The following is an 18,059-nucleotide window of genomic DNA, read 5'->3' on the forward strand; positions in this document are numbered from 1 at the left end:
GGCTCTCTCGGGCTCGTTCTTTGCTCTCTGTATAAACCAGGAACTGTTTCCCCTTCCAGCCGCGCTCTGCAAGCGGGCAGCCCCGCTGGGGCCGATGCCCAACGAGGATATTGACGTCAGCAAGTTGGAAGTGCTGGAAAAATACCGCAGTTTCACTCGGTACTTCAAACTGGCGGAAAAAGAGAGCAGGAAACCGCGCTGGTGGAAGACGTACCGGCAGCACACCAGCCCCCAGCCAGGTACCTGCGGAAGGAGGTGGGCTGGGGGGGGGTTTGCTGCTGAAGGTCAGGGAAGCTGTTGTTGGGGCTGTGGGTTTACCCCAGCCCCCAACCTGTAAAGGGCACTGGGACAGGCTGCCCAGGGAGGGTGTGGAGTCTCCTTCTCTGGAGACATTCAAAACCCGCCTGGACACCTTCCTGTGTGATCTCATTTAGGTTCCTGCTCTGGCAGGGGGGTTGGACTGGATGATCTTTCGAGGTCTCTTCCAATCCCCACCATTCTGTGATTCTGTGATGAGATGCTTGGGCACGATATAAATGTCTTCAGGATAATGGATTGCAGATTTGTGGAAGGAGGGAAGCTGGCCAGGATGTTCTAAAAGACATGGAGGAGAGTAAAGAAATGATTTCTTGGAAGCCTGGTAGGATTAGAGAAAGCAGAGCAGGAGGCAGAGTGTTAGACCTGCAGCAAATAACACAGTTTGGCTGCTCTGCTGAGCAGCCACAGAGACCAGAGCTGCTCAGTGGAAGAGCTGTGGGGCTGGGAGTGCGATGAGTTGAGGGAGGAGGTGCAGGGGGAAGGCAGAGGTGGTAGAATGGAGTCTCTGATGTCTGGAGGTTTGTGTCTCACACACTCTTTAACACTTCCCCAGGAGTTCTGTGTTTGGGGATTTGGGGTATTCACATTTTTCACACGTAGGGTTTTTTTTTTCCACCCCTCTTTGAAGAGCCAATGACAGACATCAGCCTGCCACGTGATCAGAAGCTGCAAGCAAAGGAAATCAAGGAAAGAAAAAAGATCCTGAGGGAGAACCACCAGAGTGCTGAGATGGAGAGAGCAGCGCGGCTCCGGACTGGTCTGTGCCCCGTCACCTCCTCCCCGGCCCCGGCTGTGCTGGGTGCCCAGCTGCCTCCTGCAGGGTTTCTCTCTCCTTGCAGCGCTGATTCCCCTCGATGAAGTCAGAGCTGAGTGGGAGGAGACCAGCGGCCCGTTCCACAAGCAGCGCGTGGCGGAGCGCTGCGGGATATTCCGTGACTTGTTCAAAGGAGCCACGTTCACCCCCTGGGTTCCCCTGAGGGTGGAATTCAGCCAAGAAGACGAGCACCTCGTGCCAGTTTATTATGGGAACATAGTGACACCGTCAGAGGTGTGTGAGGGGAGCTGGGGACAACCTTGACCCCGTGGGTTTCTGTCAGGTGCTTCTAACGGGTGTTGTTCATTTTGGGGTGTTTCCTCTGTGATGAAGGACCCTTTTTATGGGCACAAACTGGAACACTGGAAGTTCCATATAAACTTAAGGAAAAATTTCTTTCCTGTGAGGGTGCCAGAGCCCTGGGACAGGCTGCCCAGAGAGGGTGTGGAGTCTCCATCTCCGGAGATGTTCAAACCCACCTGGACACTTTCCTGTGTAACCTGGTGCAGGAAACCTGCTTTGGCAGGGGGGTTGGACTGGATGATCTCCTGAGGTTCCTTCCAACCCCCACCAGTCTGTGATGCTGTGATTCTGTGACCTGTGTTTCTTGGACATGATAAGGGCAGAGCTTTGCAGCAGCATCGTTGTCTGTCTGCAGGCTGGTGTTTATGAACGCTCAGGGAAGCTGTCCAGGTGGAACAGGATTACTCGGTGGCGTGGCTGTGCCCAGTCTGTGTTGCATCCTGGCTGTGCCTTGGAAATTGTGACCTGATCTTAATGGAACCTGCTGTTTGGATGATTTACATTCTCTTTATGTTGCTCTTTTAGGCTTCCAGTCCCCCTGCAGTGTCGTACAAGGCAGATAAAGGTTCCCTCTGGACTTTGTTGCTCACAAATCCAGGTGAGTAGCAAGATCTTTAAAAAAAACATGTTTAAACTGGGTTGTTTCACTCTGCTTATTGTTAGTTCCTGTTTCTTTTGGCTGCACAGCCACAGATGATATGATACCTGATAAGTAGGGGCATATGACATATGCAGGAGAGACTGTAGCCTCCCCAAATCTCTAGCAGTTGAGAACTGGGACGGTGATGCAGCAGGACCTGTGTCACAGTGCAGAGGAAACAATTCCCTGACTCCCATCTTTTGTTTACCCCCAAACTCCTCTCTCCCTTGGCAGCCCCCTGGGAGGCAGGTTAGCTGCTGCTGTTCACCCTGAGAAACCAAGGCCCAGTGAAGCGAAGCAGCTGACTGAGAAACCCTTTTCATCTTAGAATTACATCTGCAGAGTTCTTTGCTCCTCATTTTAAGCTCAGTCCTCTAAGAATGAGTTACTTTTCTGCTAGGAAGGGAATGCTGGGAGGTTTTGAGCCGGTCTGTCCTTTCAGAGCGGGTCTGGGCGTTCTCACTTTGGGGTTGGTGCAAACACTGGGGTGTCCCTCAGTCACCTTTCTCTGTTGTATGTGTTTGCAGATGGACATTTAAGAGACACGGACTCGGAGTATCTCCACTGGCTGGTGTGAGTACTGCCCGTCAGAGCTGCTGCTTGGCTCAGGGAAAGCCCAGGTGGAACGGGTGGAAACTCCTCCAGCAGAGCTGGGGAATAAACGTTCTCTGAGGCAGTTCCCTGGCTTTCTGTGGGGCTCCTGCTGTTGGCTGCTTCACCCCTGTGTTCTGGCTCCTGCTAAAGGTGCAGTAGTTCCAGGCCTTGCTGCTGTTTGGCATTCAGATCACTGGGTGTGATCTTTCTTCCAGTGAAAGCAGCCTCTGCTCTCGGTTCACTTGTCAAACAGGGTGTAAGTCACGTCAAAAGGTAGCGCAGAGTGATTTGCAGTCCTGGGTGAATCTGCTGGAGGGAAATGAATGGGTGTAGAGTGAAATAAACTTCTTTGTGTTCAGGACAAACATCCCAGGCAACGACATCGAGTCGGGTAAGGAGATCTGCCATTACTTGCCCCCGTTCCCTGCCATGGGAACTGGCTACCATCGCTTCATCTTCCTCCTCTTCAAGCAAGACGGCCCCATAGATTTCAGCGAGGACGTCCGGCCAATGCCATGGTAATTCCAGCTTCTGCTGGGCAGTTTCACACTCACTTGGCTTGGTTGTTATTCCTTGTTAAGATCACATGCTTGTAACTCCTGTAGGAGAGCAGTTCCTTTTAATCTGCAGGGTTTTTGGGGGCTGCTTAGGGTTTGTGTGTCACCTGAAGCCACGATCCCAGCCCTGCCAGCACTGAGGAGTCCCGTTGCTTTCAGAAAGAGTTTTGCCCTGCCTGGGGCAGAAACGTGCTCAGAGCTGGAGGAGCTGGGGGATTTTCTTTTGGTGACTTCTTTTTCCACCTCTGTTTTATAGACTCTGGGATGATGTGGGGAAGTAGTTACCTAGCAGGGTGGTGCAGGAAAAGAGGTTCACCTCAGCTTTTGTGCTTGTGTCTTGTTTCCAGCCACAGCCTCAGGATGAGAACCTTTAGCACGTTTGACTTCTACAGAAAACACGAGGACGCGATGACCCCAGCAGGGCTGGCATTTTTCCAGTGTCAGTGGGACAGCTCTGTCACTCGGGTGTTCCATCAGCTTCTCAGTAAGAAAAGCAGCGTGTGGGGATGCTGGAGGGGGCCTGTTTGTGGGCTGGGAACCAGCCCCTGCATGTAACTCACAGGGTCAGTGAGCAAGCTGTGGCTGTAGGCTCTTGCTTGGTCCTGGCACTTGTCAAAGATCTGTTACAGCACAGAGTGGGTTAATTACTGAGCCACCCTCCACCAGACTAACAGCAGCCTGAGGAAACAACCTCTAAAAGGCCATTTTGAATGAGCTTTTTAAAATAACACCAGGAGAGCCTTCAGCAGGGCGTGCTCGACCAGCTCTGGTCTGGTGTGTGTGTGTGGGGGGGCCCTTGCTGGTGAAGGGGTGGGCCTGGGGTTTGGATCTGAGCTGTCTGGCTGATGTTCTGTATCCTCCCCTTACAGATATGAGAGAACCTGTCTTTGAATTTGTGCGGCCGCCCGTTTACCACCCTCCACAGTTAAAGTTCCCGCGCCACCAGCCTCTGAGGTACCTGGACAGATACCGAGACACCCAGGAGCCCACCTACGGCATTTACTAGGGGCCTGGCCTCCTCTCTCGGTGCTCTGGTGTGCTGGCCAGGCCCACAGCTTCCCTGCATTCACACAGCTGTGCAGCTGGGAGCCATCTGCACCTCTGGAGGGGGACAAAAAACTCCCAGCCCCTTGGCTCCCAGTTCCCTGTGCTGGGATGTGTGCAGCTGAGGGCAACAAGCGTTCGCAGTGCCCACAGCTGTGTGGTCAAAAGGTGATTGAAGAGGACGTTCATGGGTGAAAGCAAATCCATGGCCAGGCTGAGATCTTGCTACTGATCCTGTAGCAGAGCTGGTCAGTAAGGGTGTCAGGGTAGAGCTCCCCAGAGATGCCCTGGCTTGCTTCTTTTCAAAGGATCATGTTCTCTTTTTTGCCTGTTGATGGAACAAACAGAGCCAGGCTAGTCTGGATTTCCTCCCCTCACCGTGCTGCAGTTCTGGACTGTGTCAGCTTTCATTTGTGTGGTCCTCTGAAAGAGATGGGTCAGATTAAACACACTCTGAGCGATGCTGATGGCACTGCCTTGTCTTTATTGGGAGGAGGTTTGGTGCTGGCCAACTGGCACCGAGCTGGGGAGCTCAGTGGGGTGCAGGGGAGAAGGGCAGCCCTTCCCCTGGTCGAGGTCTCTTTCCCCCCTTAGATGTTGTAAGATGGAAGAGTGCAGCTACACAGGATGTAAACCTGCACAAGGTCAGTGTTTATGGAGCTTGCTTCTTCCAACAGCTACCCAAGCACGTGGACCTCAGTCTCCTTCCCCTTGTTCCCTGGACAGCGTGTACCTGGAACAGGTTGCCCAGAGCTGTGGATGCTCCTCCCTGGAAGTGTTGAAGGCCAGGTTGGATGAGGCTTTGAGCAACCTGGTCTAGTGGAAGGTGTCCCTGCTGCTGGCAGGGGGGTTGGAACTGGATGGGCTTTAAGGTCCCTTCCAACCCAAACCATTCTATGATACCTGGTGCAGACAGGTGGAGCAAAAGCAGATCTGCAGAGCTGCTGGGGTTGGGGTAGACACACCGCACTCTGCTGCTGCTGCTCCTGTACCCAGGCTCTTTGTGCTGCTTTCTCTGTGTGCTGTCGGGCTCTTTGTGCATCCCCCATTCACATATTTAAGCCCCCAAATACCAACATGCTCTTGCTGTTGCAGCTGCCTGTTCCCAGCTCTGGTTCCCCAATCTCAGGAACGCTTTATCTCAGCTTCCCCCCCTTCCTCAGCAAATAATAGTGTTCAGCAAAGAGCTGAGGTGGTGCTGAAATGCTCCCCCACACCGCTGCTGCTCAGGGCTATTGCCAGCTACGCCTGAGCTCCTTGTGCTCTCCTCCTGCCCCAAAGAGTTCAGTTGTCTGGTTTAAACTGGGCTGAATTAGCTGGTGAGGTGACCACAGGTGTCCTGTGGTTCCAGACAGACCCACAGGTTGTGTTACCCCACCTGAGCTTTGACTATTTGGTCAGAACTTGCAGATTCAGCCCAAAGGAATATTTTAGGGGCTGAAGCTCTGCAGGAACATGCAGGGAATTGTGACAGATCCCAAGTCACCTCCTGTGTCCAGGGGTGGTCTGGGGGTTGGTTCTAAGCCTGCCTGTGATACAGGAACTGCTCTGACCCCCCTGGCAGCCCGCTGGCAAGTGCTCCAGCTGCAGCACAGACCCCTCCCTCCTCATCCTTGCCTGGGTGGGTGAAAGCAAAGCCATGGAGGGTGGGAGGCTGCAGAACCGCTGCAGTCCAAGGTCATCCTGGTTTGAATGTCTGGGAGCATGAAAACCAGGCAGCTGAAAAACACATCGTGGTTTTCAGCTGCCTGGGAGTGTGTGCAGCAGCGATGGCACAGCTGGAGGGTAAGGAGGTGAGGTTTGGACTGGACTCCTGGTTGCCTCTGGGCAGAAGACTCCACCTGCCCCCTGAGCAGGGGCTGATTGCCCAGTTCACATCTTTCCTGCGTTTGGAGTACTGGTGTGCAGGGGTGTTGCAAGGAACTGAGTAGGAAAAGGAGTGGTGGGTGTGCACAGGGACATGTGCAAACAGCAGGAGCTGCAGTTTAAAATGGAAAGATCCAAGGGTGAGATGTGGTCCTGGCTGGCTGCTGGCATGTGTCACAGCCCTTGTCACTGCAGAGGGAGGTGACAAGTGCCCGCAGCAGCTGTGGGTGCCCCTCTGTCGTGGTTTAACCCTGGCTGGCAGCTGGGCACCACACAGCCCCTCACTCAGTCCATGTGCCCCCTGTGTGTGGGAGATGGGGGAGAGAATTGGAAGGGTAAAAGTGAGAAAACTCCTAGGTTGAGATAAAGACAGTTGAACAGGTGGCACAATAGCCACAAACAGAGCAAAACGAGGGATTAATTTCCTCCTTCCCATCCCAGCCATCCTGGGACAGCGGGGCTCCGTGACGTGTAGCAGTTACCTGGGAAGACAAACACCATTGTTCTCCAAAAGGTGGATTTGTGTCTGGCCTGCAGTTAACCAACCTCAGGAGAGATGTTGTGTTTATTCTGCGCAGGGTGCTCGGTGGAATCAGCCACAAATCAAGCTCACCTATAGAAAAATTTGTCACTTTTTATACACACTTTACAATATCATTATCATGTTAACACCTCCTATCTGTTCTTGATTAGTTAGTGATTTCTATATCAGTTACATAGAATCATTGAATCCCAGACTGGTTTGGATTGGAAGGGACCTTAAAGCTCATCCAGTTCCAACCCCCCTGCCATCAGCAGGGACACCTTCCACTAGACCAGGTTGCTCAAAGCCTCATCCAACCTGGCCTTGAACACTTCCAGGGAGGAGCAGCCACAGCTTCTCTGGGCAACCTGGGACAGTGTCTGACCACCCTCACAGTGAAGAATTTCTTCCTAATATCTCATCTAGACCTCCCCTCTGCCGGTTTAAACCCATTTCCCCTTGTTCTGTCATTAACTACCCTTATGAAAAGTCCCTCCCCAGCTTTCTTGTAGCCCCTTCAGGTATTGGAAGGCCGCTGTAAGATCTCCCCGGAATCATTTTTAGTACTTCTGTGCACACTCAGGAGAAGAGTCTTCACCTGGGTGAGGGTCTTCTTAACCTATGGGTGTGTTTTTTAGTATTATAATGGAGGCAGTTTTGCTTCAGGACATCCTAAAAGTAAATATTGTTGTGAAATTGGCCAGTGGGACAGTTACCTGGCCAGATTGTCACATAACTCATCCTGTACATAGTCACTCACGAATGTTTTCTCTGGTCAAGGTCCAGAGAATAGGAACTTCAAACAACATGGTGTCATATCAATTATTAACTGATGAAACAGTGCTAACAAGCTAACTGCTTAGGTTAGGATGGCCCGTATCACCATCACTCCAAACATCCCCCCCTTCCTTCTTTTTCCCCAGTTTTGTATGCTGAACATGACGTCGCATGGTCTGGGATGTCCCCTTGGGCAGTTGGGGTCAGCTGTCCCAGCTGCTTGTCACCCCCCCAACTTCTTCTGCACCCCCAGCCCACTGTGGGTGGGGTGGGGTGAGAAGCAGGAAAGCTTTCACAGCATGAGGCTGTGTCAGCAGAGCTCAGCAGTGGGGAGAACTTCTTCCTCAGGACTGTTTTCAGCACAACACTGGCTGCTGCGAAGAAAATTAACTCTACCCTTGCCAAAACCAGCACAGGCTCTCTGCTGGCTCCCAGGCTGGCAGATGCTGGGTGAGTCAGGGAGGATTGCCAGCTCTGGCAGAGGTGAGGATGCCAGGAAGTTCCCTCAAAGAGCCAATAAAAAAAGAGTGACACCACATTATACATCACACTGTAGCTGTCCCAACACCTTCATGGCCATACAGGTTGCTCTGAACCCCTCAGCCTCTCGCGTGTGTCTCCCTGTGCTGCTGTCGCAGCGTTTCATCCTTTCCGGGGTCTCCTGCTCTGCTTTGCAGCCCTCCACTCCTCCTCATCATCTCCCCAGTGCCTGTGTAGGGCACCCATTGGGCATCTCTTTAAGAACATTCCTGGCTTGGAGCCCAGATCCGCCTCTGAGCTCAGCGTCACCAGCTCTTCCTCTGCTCAGCTCAGTTTCTATTTCCGCAGCTTCTCTCCTCCACTGCCTGGATCCCCGTGGCAGGCAGGAGGATGGCATCGCTGATCTCTCAGAAGCTGGAGGAGAAGTTGGTGTGCTCCATCTGCCTGGAGCTGTTCAGGGTGCCCGTCACCTTACCCTGCGGGCACAACTTCTGCAAATCTTGCATCAGCGACCACTGGGACAAGCAAGAGCAGGCAAGAGCAGGCGCTGCCCTTGGCTGAGAAGGGCTATACCTGCCCTGACTGTCGCCGGGGCTTCCAGCAGCGCCCGGAGCTGGAGAAGAACGTCACCCTGTACAGCGTGGTGGAGCTGGCCAGGGAGAGCGAGACGTGGGCTTTGGACATCGAAAGGTGCGAGGTGACCCGTGGTGAGCTCTGCCCACAACATGGGCGCCCGCTGGAGCCCTACTGCGAGGATGAGCGGCAGTGCATCTGCTGCGTCTGCCCCATCCAGCAGTGCCAGCAGCACCGGCGGGTGCTCTTCCAGGAGGAACGCTCAAAAAAGCAGGTGGGGATGATGATGGGTGGGATGGGGGGGGAAGGGGGGGAAGCAGGGGGAACTGCCACAGCTCGGGCATGGCGTGATATTTTCCTCCGCTGTCCCATGCCCTGCTGTGGGGGTGTGATGTGCTTCCATGTGCTGAGCTGTGCCCGGCCTCAGCTAAAAGAGGGGGCTGGCACAGGTTCTGGCCAGGGAGATGCCACCAGTGCCCAGCTGCTCCTTGAGAAACCAGGGGCTGGCAGGAGCAGCGGAGAGCTGGGTAAATCCAGCAGCACTGGATGAATGCTGTTATATGCGTTTGTGACCTCCTGATCTAGAGGAAACACCTAAAAAAGGGTGAAAGCACAGAGTTTCACTTCTCAGTGACTCTTGGCACAGCCCTTCCCCTTCCCAAGCCTTCTCCTTCCCTGCAAGCCTTGTTCTGGAGGGGGCTCCCTGGATGGGTGGGCAGCAGCATGCTGCACCACAGGGTGTTGGTGCCTCCCTTTTGCAGGTCCTTTTGAAAGAATCCCTGGAAAAAGCCCAGGAGGAATCGGAGAGGATCGAGCAGAGGATGCAGGAGCTGGAGGAGCGAACACGCAGCATCAAGGTAACACCACAGCAGCTTCCACGCGAGCGTGCTGGCATGGGTTTCAGCTGGGGTAGAGTTCATTTTTCTTTCCTAGCAGCTGGTACAGTGCTGTGTTTTGGGTTTAAGAGACCAGTGCTGATAACATCCTGATGTTTTAGTTCTTGTGAAGTTGTGCTTATACTCAGTCAAGGACTTTTCAGCTGCCCATGGTCTGGCAGCCAGGAGGTGCATGAGAAGGTGGGAGGGAGCATGGCCAGGACAGCTGCCCCAAAGTAGCCACAGGGATATTCCATACCATGTGCTGTCATGCTCAGTGGATAAACTCGGGGGGAGAAGGTGATCACTGCTCAGGGACAGGCCAGGAATCGGTCAGTGAGTGGTGAGCAATTGCATTGTGCATCACTCATTGTGTATGTTCTTTCATTATTATTATTATTTATTATTATTATTATTATTATCATCATCATCATCATCACTTTATCTTCCATTGGTGTCCTATTAAACTCTCTTTATCTCAACCCACAAATTTTACTTTTTATTCAATTCCCTTCCCTATCTCATTGTGGAGTGGTGAGGAGTGAGTGAGCATCTTCATGGGGTTTAGTTACTGGCCAGGGTTAAACCATGACAGTCCCTTTTGGAACCCAACATGGGGCTCAGAGGGTTGAGATAACAACAGGTCTGACCAGAGCATGTTAAAACAAATTTGTTATCAGCGTTCATTACATTAGTTTAATAGTCACTGGTCACAATGGTTTTTTATGTGTTCTCAGAGTTGTGTTGTGTGACACCTTATGTGCCATATCTACTGTTTCTCAGTATTTATTTGCTATTTATCATCTCTGAGAGCGGGGTGAAGGTTCTTGCTTTGCTGTACAATATAACACTGGCTTATGGTATTCCCTGCCCATGGCAGGGGGGTTGGAACTGGATGATCTTTAAAGTCCCTTCCAACCCAAACCAGTCTATGATTCTATGAAAATCACTGCTCATGAGAGCAATCTTGTATTTGTAGTCAGCATTGCAATCATCTCCATAATTCAGAAGCCATCTCTCAGAAATTAGTAATAATTACACTTTTTAGTTTTTCTCCTCGGGAGAACCAGCTTATGGAGGAGACACCTTCCTACCTCCCCCCCTTCTCCTCCAGGGTAATTACAATAGCTCTTGAGAATTTTCAGTATCTTTGAGATGTTCAAACCAGGATGTTCCTGTTGCTGTGTCTCCTTGAATGTGTTTCTGGTCTTGTACTTGTTTAAGTTTAAACAACTGTTTAAGATTATCACCCAGAGATCTGCCCCGAGGCTGGGTAGTTATGAGTGGCAGGATGTGTGGGATAGTATGAGCAAGTACAGAGGACAGTGGGCACCTCCAGTGTTTTGGAACTTCACCCCTGAACAAGGGCAAAATCCTGAAAAACTGGTAAAATATTTGGAGGGAATATGATAAAGGGGCACAAATCACGGCAGTGTGCTGGGCCCTGGCCCACGCCTACTGAGCTAACTCGTTTCACACCATGCAGTACCCTCAAAGAGAAGAGAAGGGCTCTGGATCTGGCGGCAACGCGGCAAGCACTGCGACTACCGCAACCCCAGCGACATGCACCGTGGCTACTCAAACCTCAGGGACATGCTCTGTGGCTACTCAAACCCTCGCGACAGGCACTGCAGCTGAACGAGAGAACCAGCGTGTGCCGGTATCGGTCACCTCTGCACACAAGAATAAATATTGGAAGTGGAAGTCAACTCGTTCAGTGAGGGGTAAAGAAGCTTCTAGCAAGAGGGAGTGGGAGGAAGAAGCCTACTGCCCCAGCAGCGAGGAGGCAGACGACTCTGAAGCAGGACCATCACGAGGATGGGAGGATGAGGAGGAAGAGGAAGAATTCCCCACTTCTTCCCGAGGAAGAAGAGCTTGGTGGGAGGCTTCCTCTTCTTCCTCAGAGGGAGAGGAAGAACTGAACGAGGTGGTAACTGTTGGATATCTGTCCCCGAGAAAGCAGCAAAACATGCGAAAGATTTTCTGCCGTCGTCGAGGCGAGTACATCACCACCTGGCTGCTGCGATGCTGGGATAACAAGGCCAACCGCTGGCAGCTGGAGGGGAGGGCAGTCAAGCAGCTGGGGTCTCTTTCTAGGGAAGCAGACATTGACAGAGTGATTGGAGGACCACCACAAGCCCTCAGCCTCTGGAGGCGACTCCTGTCAGGTGTGAAGGAAGGGTATCCCTTCAAGGAAGATGTTTTATTTCACACGGGGAAATGGACCACCATCGAGAAAGGTATCCAGTACCTGAGGGAATTAGCTGTGCTGGAGGTGATTTATTACAACCTGAACGACGCGCGGATATCCACAAATCCAGATGAAGTCATCTGCACACCATCCATGTGGCAGCAGCTGGTACAAAGCGCACCACCATTGTACGATGGCCCTTTGCTGTTTATGACCAGGAAAGATGGAGATGGAAAAATGGTGGATGAATTGGCTGAGCAACTCCTGGATTACAAAAAGAGTCTCTCTTCCTCCCCGTGTACCTACGACTCGGCTGTGGATGAACTGTCCGATGATTTACAGAGATTAGAAGAGGATATTTTTGGCTCCCCACCTGCACAGACCCGTATGTCACGTACTAGGAGCAAGCGCTTCTCTGCTCAAGAGAGAGGATGTAGAAGTAACACACCACGGGCTACCCTGTGGTTCTACCTGCGTGACCATGGAGAGGACATGAAGAAGTGGGATGGAAAACCTACCTCGGTCCTAGAGGCCCGGGTACGTGAGTTGAAAGGAAAAACAATCCCACAAGGGCGTTCTTCCAGGAAAAATGCTGCTCCGGTTTCCCGTGGGCAGTTCCCCAGACGGAGAAGAAGAGCTGATTGTACTTTTGATTTTAATGAAGGGACTTCTGACTTGGATTTACAAGAATTGAGTAATGATTTCTTTTCTTGGTACTAGAAGGGCCCTGCCTCCAGCCAGGTGGAGGAAAGGGACAGTCAAATTTACTGGACTGTGTGGATTTGATGGCCTGGCACATCCAACCCTCAGGATTACAAGGCTCTAGTAGACACCGTTACCCAATGCCACCCTAATGCTATCAAACTATGAAGGGACAGAATCCATTTGTATTTCTGGAGTGACAAGAGGGTCCCAACAGCTGTCAGTATTGGAGGCTGAAATAAGCCCAACTGGGAATGAGCAGCAGAAACACCCCATTGTGACTGGCCCAGAGGCTCCTTGCAGCCTTGGCAGAGACTGCTATCTCAGGAGAAGGTATTTCAAGGACCTAAAAGGGTACTGGTGGGCTTTTGGTAAAGCTCCCTTGGAGACAGAGGAAATCAAAGAGTTGTCCACCTTGCCTGGTCTCTCAGAAGATCCTTCTGTTGTGGGATTACTGAGGGTTGAAGAACAAGAGGTGCTGATTGCCACCACAATGGTGCACCATCAGCAATATCTCACCAACCAAGACTCTCTGATTCCCATCCATACACTGATTTTTCAACTGGAGAGCCAAGGGGTGATCAGCAGGACTCGCTGAGCTGTAAGTAAGATCATGGGACCTGCACAGAAGATCCAGTTTTTAGGAATAAAATGGCAAGATGGATGTTGTCAGATCCCAATGAATGTGATCAACAAAACAGCAGCCCTGTCCCCACCAACTAACAAAAAGGAAGATTTCTTAGCTGTTGTGGCTTTTTGGAAAATGCACATTCCAAATTACAGTCAGCTCGTAAGCCCTCTCTGTCAAGTGACCTGGAAGAAGATTGATTTTGAATGAGGCCCTGAGCAATGACAAGCCTTTGAACAAATCAAACAGGAGATAGTCCATGCAGTAGCCCTTGGGCCAGTCTGGACAGGATAAGTGCTACCCACTTACTCCATGTGTGGAGTGATCACACAGCGAGCTCAAATAGGAAACCCCAGTCACCTAGGGGTCTTAGAAGTGATCATGGACTGACCAGAAGGCAGGTTTGTGGAAGTGAAAGCCATCCAGCTGGCTTTAGACATTGCTGATGGAGAAAAGTGGCCAGTGCTCTACCTTGATACTGACTCATGGATGGTGGCAAATGCCCTGTGGGGGTGGTGACAATGATGGAAACGGAGCAGCGCAGAGGCAAACCCATCTGGGCTGCCCCGTTATGGCAAGATATTGCTGCCTGGTTGTAAAAGTATGTCATGGAAATGCCCATGTACCCAAGAGTTGGGACATGTAAGAACATCAAAGTGACCATCAGGTGCATCAGGCTGTTGAGGTTCAATAGCTCAGGTGGATCTGGACCAGCAGCATAAGGGTAAATTATTTATAGCTCCATGAGCCCATGTCACCTCAGGCCATCAAGGAGGAGATGCAACATCTAGATGGGCTCTTGATCAAGGGGTAGATTTGACCATGGACACTGTTGCACAACTTATCCATGAATGTGAAATGTGCTGCAGTCAAGCAAGCCAAGTGGTTAAAGCCTCTCTGGCATGGAGGACAATGGCTGAAATAGAAATATGGGGAGGCCTGACAGACTATATCCTGCTTCCACAAACTCACCACGGCAAGTGCCATGTGCTTAAAATGATGGAAGCAACCACCAGATGGCTGGAAACATCCTGTGCCACCACCCAGAACACTATCCTGGGCCTTGAAAAGCAAGTCTTATGGCGAGAGGGCACCCCAGAAAGAATCAAGTCAGCCAATGGGACTCATTTCCAAAACAACCTTAGAGACACCTGGGCCAAAGAGTGTGGCATTGAGTGGGTATATCAGGGACATCACATCCCCTGTGGTGCACCAGCCTCTGGGAAAATTAACAATACAATGGACTGTTAAAGGCTTCACTGAGAGCAATGGGTGGTGAGACCTTCAAGCGTTGGGATACACATTTAGCAAAAGCCACCTGGCCAGTTACCACTGGGCGAATCTACCAGTTGAGCTGGCCCTGCCCAGTCAAAACTTTTGTGTACTGTGGAAGGGGATAAAGTCCCTGTAGGGCACGGAAAGGATATGTCAGGGAAGACAGTCTGGGTTATTCCTGCCTCAGGCAAAGACAAACCCGTTGGTGGGATTGCTTTCGCTCAGGAACCTGAGTTTACTTGGTGGGTGATGTGGAAGGATGGGAAAGTCCAATGTGTACCTGAAGGGGATTTGATTTGGGGTGAGAATAGCCAATGGATTAATTTGTATGATATTAATTGCTCTATAACCTTACGGCTGTTTGCCATCACTGCCAGAGTTGTGAGATGCCATATCAGTAGTGTTACAGTAAGAATCACTCAGATTAATGAAGAATGATGAAATCAAGCAAAGTGCAGTGGTGATGGAACCAGAAGTGGCTTCAGCATGCAACAATACAACACTACCCACCACCTCTCCTGCCCTGAAAGACTCTTACAACATCGAAGCCCAAAGTCACGGACTAAATGAACTCAATGGATATTTTAGAGGGATGGTCCATAGACTGTGAGAATATCTGTGTGTATGTATCAAACCACAGTAACATAGTGGGTGATTAATTGGAATGTATTGGAAAGTGGAGGACCTGGGCATGACGTAGATGGTATGGAATAAGGGATGGAGAGTGTCCTGCTTTCAGCTGGGGTAGAGTTCTTTTTCTTTCCTAGCAGCTGGTACAGTGCTGTGTTTTGGGTTTAAGAGACCAGTGCTGATAACATCCTGATGTTTTAGTTCTTGTGAAGTTGTGCTTATACTCAGTCAAGGACTTTTCAGCTGCCCATGGTCTGGCAGCCAGGAGGTGCATGAGAAGGTGGGAGGGAGCATGGCCAGGACAGCTGCCCCAAAGTAGCCACAGGGATATTCCATACCATGTGCTGTCATGCTCAGTGGATAAACTGGGGGGAGTTGGCTGGGGGGTGGCGATTGCTGCTCATGGCCGGGCTGGGCATTGGTCAGCGAGTGGTGAGCAATTGCATTGTGCATCACTCATTGTGTATATTCTTTCATCATCATTATTGTTATTCTTATTATTTTCTCTTCCATTGGTGTCCTATTAAACTCTCTTTATCTCAACCCACGAGTTTTACTTTTTATTCGATTCTCCTCCCACCCCACAGTGGGATGGGGAGCAGCGAGCAGCTTCATGGTGCTTGGTTACTGGCTAGAGCTAAACCACAATATGACTTTCATGATTCTTCCCCACCCAGGACTCCTCTGAAGGGCTCAAATCAGTGATTCTGAACAAATTCAGCCTCCTGAGGAAAGCCCTGGAGGATTGCCAGTGGTGGACGGTGGCCAGGATTGAGCAAGAGCAGGCAGAGGCGCTGGGACGTGTGGAGGAGGGCTGGAGCCTCTTGAAGGATCACCTGGATGTCCTCAGCCAGCACAGGGAGAGGGCACAGCGCCTGCTGGCCTGCCCTGACCACAGGACCTTCCTCCAGGTACCATCCCCTCCAGCTGCCAGCCCTGTGCAGTGAGGGCAGAGATGTGGTCGACCCCTTACCCGGGGTGGGGACATCCTCTGCCTGGCTCAGGGGTGACATGGGGCTGTGGGAAAGAGCTGCTTCCAGGGGGGGTTACTAAAAAGTTGGGGGATGATGCTGGATCACATGGATGGTGCCACCCGTGGGGTCATGGGCAGCTTCTCTCACCCCCAAACTGCTCAGCAAGGCTTTTCCACCACCAGCAAAACACCAAGTCCTGTGCTACATCCCCTCCCTGCTCCCCGCAGCAGCATGCTCCCCCTGTGACTGTCCCCTGACCCCGTGCACCAGTCACAGCTAACAGCAGACGTTTTGGGGGTGCCCCCATCACCCACTGAGGAGATGCAGCGTGTGCAGATGGGATTTGGAGCTGCTTTGGCTGGTGCATGGGTGTCTGTGCATCCGTCCACAGGAGTTCCCCCTGCTCCCGTCTCTGGAGAGCCCAGAAGTGCTGCTCCCTGTGGAGTTTGATGCAGCCAGCGTGGTCAAGCCCATCATTGAGATCCTCACTGACATCTCCAGGCTCCTGCTGGAGGACCTGCCCAATTCTGTGGCCCACAAAGCCCCCAACCCCATTGGCCAAGGTAACCCTTCTGCTTGTAGGGCCATTCCAAAGGGCTCCAAGTCATCCTGAACTGAAGCCTGGTCCATGTCACTGTGCTGGGGACATGGGGTTGGGATGGGGACACATATCTACTGTTCACCCCAGTGGGGTGGGATGGGCTGAGTGGCTTCCCTGTGCCCCCCTCCTTGCTGGCAATGCCAAGCTGTGGTGGCACGTGCCCATTCCCAGGCTTGGATATGTTGGACTTCCTCTTCCTCCCATCAAAGCCAGGAAGGAACAAGTTTTTGAGTGGCGTCACTGAAAATGCCTGTCCCCATCCTCCACAGGTGTGATGCATCCCCAGGGGCCACCGGTGAAGGTGGTGGCCCCTCTCCGTGAGTGCCAGCTCCGAGCTGAGCTTCTGAAGGGTGAGGAGCATGTGGGGGTCTGGAGGGACAGCACCCCACTGGGGTCCCCAGCAGGCAGAGATTTCACCAAACTGGGCTTTTCCTTGGGGGGACAGGTGTTCATGGCTGTGGGGCAGGGGGTCCTTCCCTGGGTCTCCCAGTGGCACCAGAGACTGCTTTCCCATGGGAACTGGGGCTGCCAGTGCCCAGCACTGAGTCAGTCACTGCCCTGGATCTTGCCCCATCTCCATCCTCTCTTTTTCACCCATCTTTGGTGTCTCACCAGGGCAGGAGCGACGTGCTTGTTCCCAACAACCCATATTTAGATGCAGCACTTTCCCACAGGCAGGGAGGCAGCAGCAGCAGCTGGCAAGTGAGCACCCACAGGGATGTTCAGTCCTTCACATCCCCTTCCCTCCCTCAACCCATCCCACTCCAGTTCCTTAGGGATTTTTCTCAACGCTCCTTTTCCCATCTCCTCCCTCCTGGGAAGAGGGTTGGATAAGGTTTAGGGCACGTTGGTCTTGTCATTCTTGCAAGGGAGGCAATCACTACCTCTAGGACCTGTAAGGATTCCTTCCATCAGGCCCCACAAAATGTTCTCAGGGTTATTAATAGGGAAAAAAAATATATATATATTATTTATGAGCAGCAAGCATGAGCCCAGCATAGCTGGCCAGGCTGGGTTGTTGCAGGAGAAAGGTGAGGTGCTGCTGGCCAGCGACTGCCCATGGCCGTTATCACAGCCCATGCAGGAGTAACTCCCCGTAGTACCATACTTGCTCACATAACTCTTAATTTTCTCCCCCTCTCTCTACACACACTCATAGTTTTTGCTTTAAAAATCAAGGACATCTCTTCCAAAATAACCCCAGAGCCACTGCTGCTTGCTGGCTCTGAGCTGGGCTGTGCAAGGACTGCGCGAAGCGTCGCATCTCAGGACCTTGACAGCTATTTTGGGGCTGTTTCCATTCCTTCTAGCAGACAGGTGGGCAGGTACCATATCTCACCCCACTCCCTTCACCTCCAAATATTCTACAACTTGTTCCCTTTGATTTTGGGAGCCAACCCTATGTAGTTTAAACTACATCACCGTTGTGGGGGGTTCACACCAGGGGGGTAAAGATCTGATGAAGCATTTCAGCCTCATCCATGCCCTTGCTCTTCCCAGACCACCGCAACCTGACCTTCGATCCTGAGACAGCCAACAAGTACCTGGAGCTGTCAAAAGGTAACCACAAAGCCAAGCATGGCCCCAGCACCACCTGCAGCCGGCCCCAGCAGGGACCCCGCTTCGAGCCCTGGCAGGTGCTGTGCACACAGGGCTACGGCCACGGCCACCACTACTGGGAGGGGAAGATCTCC

General features: G+C 52.0%; 2 protein-coding genes across 2 annotated transcripts in view; both read left to right on the forward strand.

The window, feature by feature from the left end:
- Positions 1-62: 62 nt before the first annotated feature.
- MRPL38 (mitochondrial ribosomal protein L38) lies at positions 63-4,232 on the forward strand. The gene is made up of 8 exons (XM_010177185.1): positions 63-239; positions 947-1,075; positions 1,158-1,366; positions 1,961-2,033; positions 2,603-2,648; positions 3,029-3,187; positions 3,574-3,710; positions 4,096-4,232. Exons 1-8 carry the CDS (start codon positions 95-97, stop codon positions 4,230-4,232), a joined length of 1,035 nt encoding a protein of 344 aa, XP_010175487.1. The 5' UTR covers positions 63-94.
- A 4,074-nt stretch (positions 4,233-8,306) lies between these two features.
- Positions 8,307-18,059, forward strand: part of TRIM65 (tripartite motif containing 65) — a 10,100-nt gene continuing 347 nt past the window's right edge. Inside the window, 7 exon segments of the mRNA XM_029087261.1 lie at positions 8,307-8,462; positions 8,464-8,763; positions 9,251-9,346; positions 15,468-15,701; positions 16,156-16,327; positions 16,635-16,715; positions 17,866-18,059. The exon segment at positions 17,866-18,059 is cut by the window's right edge and continues 33 nt beyond it. Of these exon segments, the coding sequence (XP_028943094.1) occupies positions 8,307-8,462; positions 8,464-8,763; positions 9,251-9,346; positions 15,468-15,701; positions 16,156-16,327; positions 16,635-16,715; positions 17,866-18,059 (1,233 nt within the window).

The sequence above is a fragment of the Antrostomus carolinensis genome, unplaced genomic scaffold, assembly GCF_000700745.2.
Source record: "Antrostomus carolinensis isolate BGI_N321 unplaced genomic scaffold, ASM70074v2 scaffold1931, whole genome shotgun sequence".
In the NCBI taxonomy this organism is placed as follows: Eukaryota; Metazoa; Chordata; class Aves; order Caprimulgiformes; family Caprimulgidae; genus Antrostomus; species Antrostomus carolinensis.

Coding starts and splice junctions, on each gene's coding strand:
- MRPL38 (XM_010177185.1), top strand. CDS start 95: ATGCCCAACGAGGATATTGACGTCAGCAAGTTGGAAGTGCTGGAAAAA. Junction 240..946: donor GCACACCAGCCCCCAGCCAG/GTACCTGCGGAA, acceptor CCCTCTTTGAAG/AGCCAATGACAGACATCAGC. Junction 1,076..1,157: donor AGCAGCGCGGCTCCGGACTG/GTCTGTGCCCCG, acceptor CTCTCCTTGCAG/CGCTGATTCCCCTCGATGAA.